This window comes from Bos taurus, chromosome 17 (genome assembly GCF_002263795.3).
Source record: "Bos taurus isolate L1 Dominette 01449 registration number 42190680 breed Hereford chromosome 17, ARS-UCD2.0, whole genome shotgun sequence".
Lineage (NCBI taxonomy): Eukaryota > Metazoa > Chordata > Mammalia > Artiodactyla > Bovidae > Bos > Bos taurus.
In genome coordinates, this window is record NC_037344.1 from 52,021,414 (window position 1) to 52,028,245 (window position 6,832).

A 6,832-nucleotide genomic window follows, 5' to 3' on the forward strand; every position below is an offset into this window, starting at 1 on the left:
AAAAGAAATGGAAACACACGTCCAAACAAAAACTTGTATACAGGTTTATATTCTTGTATCATAGAAGCATTCTTCATAGTAGCCAAAAAGTGAACACAATCTAAATGTCCACACTTGATAAATGGTTAAGCGCTCTGTGATATATCCACACAACAGAAGATGATTCGGCCATAAAAAGGAATGGAACATTAACCCACGCCACAGCGCAGGTGACCCTTGAAAGCATGATGCTAGGCAAAAGACGCCAGACACAGGGCTTCCTTGGTGGTCCAGGGGCTAAGACGCCAGGCTCCCAGTGCAGAGGGCCCCGGGCCAATCCCTGGTCAGGGAACTAGACCCCACATGAGGCAACCAAGACCTGGCACAGGGGAATAAATATTAAAAAAAAAACAAAAAGAAGAAGAAGCCAGACACAAATCCTACAGACTGACGGATTCCATTTACATGCAATGTCCAAAAGAGGCAAATCCACAGACACAGAGAGTAGATTAATAGTGACCTGGGAAAACAAACTAGTGAAAATAACAGAAAAGAAGCAGACTCACAGATACAGAGAACAAACCAGTGGTCACCAGTGGGGAGGGGGATGGGGCAGGGGGCAACACAGGTGTAGGGGATGAAGAGGTACCAACTACTACGTATAAAATAAATAAGCTACAAGGGTGTATTATTGTACAGCACAAGGAATACAGCCAATATTTTATAATAATAACTATAAACGGAGTACAACGTTTAAAAAGTGTTAACTATGTTATACACCTGAAATTTACATAATTTGCAAATCAACTACACCCAGATAAATAAATATACTTAATTTCTAGTGAAAACAAACAAACATAAAACAGTCTGGGGATGATGGGCATGAGTGAGAGTGACTGCAAATGGACACATGGCTTCTTTTCGGGGGTGTTGGAAACATCCTCAAATTAGATTACTGCGATAGTTGAATTCACTAAAAAAAAAAACACTTAAAAAATCACTTATTTTTCTCTCCTTTTTATATTTTCTTAAAGGCTTCCAAGTAAGACATTAAAATCATCCTCTCAGTATCATCACAATCAGGACTTTATCCAAACAGACATTTTTTTTGGCCATAATTGCTGCTTAGTCACTCAGTCATGTCCAACTCTGCAGCTCCATGAACTGTAGCCCACCAAGCTCCTCTGTCCATGGAACTTTCCAGGCAAGAATACTGGAGTGGGTTGCCATTTCTTATGCCAGGGGATCTTCCCGATCCAGGGACTGAACCAGTGTCCTTGTATCTCCTGCACTGGCAGGTGGATTCTCTACCACTACCGTCACCTGGAAAGTCCTTTGTCCACAAACTAGGCTGAAAAGGCTAGATAAGAAAATACTCAACTGGAAAACAGGACGTACAATCTCAGCTTTTGAAAGACCACGCACTACAAAGCTGTTGATGGGGAACTGCTGGTGCCCTCCGCATGCTATCAGGTACCACAGTTTTTGCACCCAATAATCAGAAAGACCATACCTGGTCACAGCAGCAGCGAATGTCACAGGCCCCCGCTGTCAAATTGCAAGGGCAAGGACCAAGGGGCTGATACACCTGGTTAGGAACGACAGTCACATTTTCTGAAAAGTACAAACAACAGAGAAGTTCAGCTGTGAAACACTGATGAGACTCACTCAGAGAAAGCTGAGTTGTATTACAAATCACCGTTACCAGTATTCCACATGAAGGTATCCCTGAGATGGGCTATATCTACTGAGGCCTGTATCTACTCCTCCAACAAAAACCCAAATAGAAGAGAATGTCCTAGTTATACAAACTGAAGAAGTCACAGTTGATCTTGAAGATGATCAAGTCACTAAGATTTGCAAGTTAAGCCAAATGCAATGCACTTATTTTTCAATACACTGCACAACTCCTTTCATAACACAGACTGATTGTAAGCATTTACTCCTCCAAATTCATTACCTCTTTCAACAGATAAACCTGAAGCCATGACCTAAATGTCCATTGACAGATGATGTGGTACGTATAGACAATGAAATATTACTCAAGACATAAAAAGAACAAAATGGGGTCATTTGCAGTAACGCGGGTAGACCAAGAGTCTGTCATACAGAGTGAAGTAAGTCATAAAGAGAGAAACAAATATTGTATATGAACGCATGTATGTAGAATCTAGAAAAATGATACAGATGAACCTATTTTCAGGGCAGAAACAGAGACGAAGACGAAGGGAACAAATGTGTGGACATGGAGGGTGGGGAAACCGGGAGACTGGGAGTGGGTATGCGCACTGCCACGTGTAAAACTGATAGCTAGTGGGAACCTGCTACAAAGCACAGGGAGCTCAGCTCGGCGCTCTGTGGCGACTAGATGAGTGGGAAGGGAGACCCAAGAGAAGGGGGTTGTATCTCTACACATAGCTAATGCACTTTGTTGTACAACCTTGTAAAGGAACTATACCACAACTAAAAAAAAAAAATCTGAAGCCACGGTGACACTGCAGTTTATCTGGAAGCCATCTGACCACAAGATCTCATTTAACTGAGCTACACACTCAACCTCAAGTCCCATCACACTGTGAATGCAAATTTTCACATCCTGATTCTGGTTCAAGTGTGGGGGAAATTAGTAATTTTCACACTGATTGGAAAAGGAATATGTTATATTACATTTTAGCCTCCTAATTCAGAATCCAGAGACTAATAGTTGGAAAGCTATGTACGTGACTATTTGTGTAAACTCTATTTATCAGTCAACTTCAATGAGAGGATAACTGAAGCTTCTAGAGAACAACTATTATATATTCTACGCTATAATATAGTAGAACCCTAGTATGTCAGTGGTATCAAGAACAAGAAAGTCCGAATAAGAGACCATGTCACAAGGGTAAGGGTTTGATCCTCAGTATAATCAAATCCGAGACGTAAGCAAGGCACTTTAGAATAGGGTTTTACTATGTGATATATAGATAGATATTTGTGAATCTATCTATATGCCTTCCACATTGTTGGCTAGCTTCCTTGTTACCAAGCATACCGCTTACCTCCTGGCTGTCCTTCCATCCTTTTTCTTGTTCTGATCTCTGTCTGACTGGGTGCAAAATTTTTCATACCTTCATGGGGTCAGAGTGGACATCTCATAATTACCAATATATACAGACTCTAATTTTCCTAAGTTTGGCTATTTGTACAAGGACATTCTGAAATATTACCTAACTATACTTAAACATATTTTTTAAAAGAAAAAAAAGTTGCTGCTCTGAGTGGTATAGCAACTATTAAGCCCTCCTGTCAGGTTTCTTTTTTGGCCATGCTATGTGGCTGATGGGATCTTAATTCCCCAACCAGGGATCGAACCCATGCCCCTTGAGTTCAAAGTGAGGAGCCCTAAATCACTGGACCACCAGGGAATTCCCTGGAAACTTTTAAAATAAGAAAATTAAACAAAAGAAAAATAAGTTTAGGAAAGCAAGACAGACTCACAAGCGAAGCACACAAACTGCATGGCACACACTTACATTCAAACGTCTGCAGTAAACATTTTGATAGTCGGAGACTTCACTTGCCTGATGCATTTTGGCCCAGAGAGGAGTTGGCATAAATTTCCACATGAATGAGCAGATGTGCTAAACAGGATGTATTATGAAAGGCTGAAACAAGAAGAGCTTGGACAATACATGGGGCCTCCAGGAAGGGATCTGTCCCATTAGAGGAACATGACTGCATATCCCTTTTCAACCTCACGGTCACTTCCAACGAATTCTGAAAGGAAAATATCACTGTACTTTATATGGTGACTCAAAACGGCATCTATAAGAACACATAAGATTAAGTAAAATCAATCTGCCTCCATTCATTTTACAAAAGGCAAACTGGACCCAAGGATGACATCATTCTGCTCAATTTTACCCTGTAAACCTACTGCAGTACACAAGCCCTGATTCCTAATCCTCAGCTGAACATACAAGCAAGCAACTTGTGCCTGCTTGTTGTTTGGTCACCAAGTCGTGTCCAACTTGTGACTCCATGGACTGTAGCCTGGCAGGATTCTCTGTCCATGGGATTCTCCAGGCAAGAATACTGGAGTGGGTTGCCATTTCCTTCTCTAGGGGATCTTCCCGACCCCGGGACTGAGCCCAGGTCTCCTGCATTGGCAGGTGGATTCTTTACCACTGAGCCACCTGGAAAGCCCTTTTTCTGTTTAGAGAAAGCTGAATACAGGTCTGATAAAGGTATTTGTCTGGCACTTTTATTATCCTACCGGCAGATTAAATACACATAAATAAAAGTCCATGGAAACAGGCTCGGTTCCTGGGGTGCAAGCAAATTCTGTTTCGTCTTCTATGTTCGGAGTTGATGTTTTGCAGATACTAGATACTCAGTGAAATATCTATTAAGTGGAAAACATTTCATCTTTCCAGGTTTGAGTGTCCTTACACATAAGCCCAGAGTTGGGTGAGACCAGCAATTCATGAAGCTCTTTTGAGTCACAGATTCATTTGATAATCTGACAGAAGCTGGCAAGCCTCTCATCAGAAAAAAATGCACACATACAAAACTTTATACACAATTTTAGAGAGTTCACAGCTTTTTTTTTTTTGGCTGTGCCATGCAGCTTGTGAGATCTTAGTTCCCCAACCTGGGAATGAACCTGGGCCCTTGGCAGTGACAGCATGTTGTTCTAACCATGGGACCACCAGGGAATTCCCTCACAAGCTTCTTGAAACTCGTCCAAGAACCTCTGGGCTGGATGAGTACCTACAGGATCAGATAGCCCACAGTTTCATGGTGGTTCCAAGCACTAAGTTCTATCTTGTCTGATTAAAAGAACATCGCAGGGGAAGTTCCCTGGCGGTTCAGTGGTTAGGACTCGGCGCTTTCACTGCCTTGGTCCAAGTTCAATCAATCCCTGATCAGGGAACTAAGACCCGATAAGCTGCTGGGCACAGTCAAAAAGAGAGAGAGAGAGAGAAAACAACACTGCAGGAGCACCAGATGCAGGACTCCGCAGATGCTACTGAGAAGGTTCCCACCTCTGGCCTTACCACAGTGGGGGTGACAGTCAAACTCCAGTCTCCTGTCTCATTGTTCAGCTCGCCACAGGTGGGAACTGGCAATAAACCTACAGAAGAGATTGGAACACAAGAGAGTATTGCCCAGCTACCAAGGTACTGCACTCTTGAGTCGGGTTTCCTAGGATGGAACACCTTTCCAAGCCTAGGATTGGACTCTTTACAAGCTGTGTGACTTTCGACCAGTGACAACCTCTCTGAACTTCAGTGTCTTCATTTGTTAAACAGAATTAAAAGACATTACTGTTCTTATTAGGAAAATGAGGTGATGTATTTAAGTACATGGGATAGCTCAGTGAATGCTAACTTGTAATTTCAAGCTTTCTTTTACTCACCCTGTCTGTTAGTTCTCTGGTCCACAGCAGCAGCCCCCATCCCGACTTTGCAGGGGACAGCGCCAAGGGACTCAGAGGATGCCACCTGGCCAGGCTTCTTGGGCGGCCTGAAGCTGGCCCAACCTCTTCCCTCCCCAAAGGAAAGGTCAGACTCTTTACCCATCTCGTCCCGCAGCTGTGTCAGGGACACGGTCACATCCTCGGTGCCTCCGACCAGGGACGCGCTGACCACAGAGCCGGACATGCGGATGACAGAAGGAATGAAAACTAGGCGGGAAGAAAGGGACAGAGAGGAGTTAATAGTTGCAGAACCCCTGCCTACACTGGGTGGTGGCTTTCTTTGGCGGTGTCTTCCGCAGCTCTGGCGGCAGTCCCAGATTTGGCCTCAAGACTCGTCCTCTCCCTCATCCCCGTCCTGCAGGCCCCTGCCCCGCCTTACATACCCAGATCTCCCCTCAGCGGCCTCAAGACGCCCTGCAGAAGGAGGAGTCCCAAAAGCAAAGGGACCGGCGGCGACAAACGCATGCCTGGGGGCTCGCCGGGCCTGCACAACAGGGCTGCACCCGCCTTACAAGACTGGAAGCACGGGGACTCGGAAGCTATGCCCGGGCGGCCTTGCCGCCACCATCTTGTCAAGCCAACGCCTGGAGCTATGGCAACCACCAATCGGCCGCCGGCCTGACGAAAGACGAGCCGTGATTGGACCAACAGCAGAGAGAGCCCGCCCTCAAACCCATCCGCAGCAGCCTAGCCCTGCCACAGGCCTTAGGTCCTTCTAGTTGCATCACTCCATGTAATGTAATGCTAAGTCACTTCAGTCGTTTCCGACTCTGTGCGACCCCATAGATGGCAGCCCACCAGGCTCCCCCATCCCTGGGATTCTCCAGGCAAGAACACTGGAGTGGGCTGCCATTTCCTTCTCCAATGCATGAAAGTGAAAAGTGAAAGTGAAGTCGCTCAGTCATGTCTGACTCTTCGCGACCCCGTGGACTGCAGCCTACCAGGCTCCTCCGTCCATGGGATTTTCCAGGCAAGAGTACTGGAGTGGGGTGCCATTGCCTTCTCCTTTACTCCATGTAAAGGCTCACGAAAAAGTAGGAGTCCGCGTCTAGTTTAAAACCCCGAGTTTCTCCAACATGGAGTTAATTCAATCATTCTGGAGTTAATGCAAATGCGATGCCGCAGGCACTGGGTTCTAAACAAGCAACTTAATAAACTTGATTTTTATGAGAATTTGGGGGGAGGGACAAAAAGGGGGTGATGTTGCAGTGCTGTAAGTGTTTTGTTGGATTGTTTTTATTATTCTCCTTTTTTCAGAGGTTTTGTTTGTTTCTAGACAGTGAAGGATAGGGAAGCCTGGCGTGCTGCAGTCCGCGGGGTTGCAGAGTGGGACCGGAGTTCGCGACTGAACCACCACCGCATAGAGCTCTCAGATCTCTGAAAGGAGGT

General features: G+C 45.1%; 1 protein-coding gene across 9 annotated transcripts in view; it reads right to left on the bottom strand.

The window, feature by feature from the left end:
* Positions 1–6,029, bottom strand: part of TCTN2 (tectonic family member 2) — a 28,764-nt gene extending 22,735 nt beyond the window's left edge. For 5 of the 9 annotated variants that reach the window (XM_059876341.1, XM_059876337.1, XM_059876339.1 and 2 more), the window contains exons 1-6: positions 5,827–6,029; positions 5,543–5,650; positions 5,010–5,098; positions 3,543–3,738; positions 3,021–3,089; positions 1,493–1,593 (exon numbers count right to left, since the gene is read on the bottom strand). In XM_059876341.1, coding sequence (XP_059732324.1) covers positions 1,493–1,593; positions 3,021–3,089; positions 3,543–3,738; positions 5,010–5,098; positions 5,543–5,650; positions 5,827–5,908 — 645 coding nt within the window. In that variant the 5' untranslated portion in view covers positions 5,909–6,029. Of the gene's footprint in view, positions 1–1,492; positions 1,594–3,020; positions 3,090–3,542; positions 3,739–5,009; positions 5,099–5,542; positions 5,651–5,826 lie in introns of those variants that run through there. The other 4 variants (XM_059876336.1, XM_003587144.6, XM_010814002.4 and 1 more) reach the window with 4 other exon arrangements.
* Between the last annotated feature and the right edge of the window lie 803 nt (positions 6,030–6,832).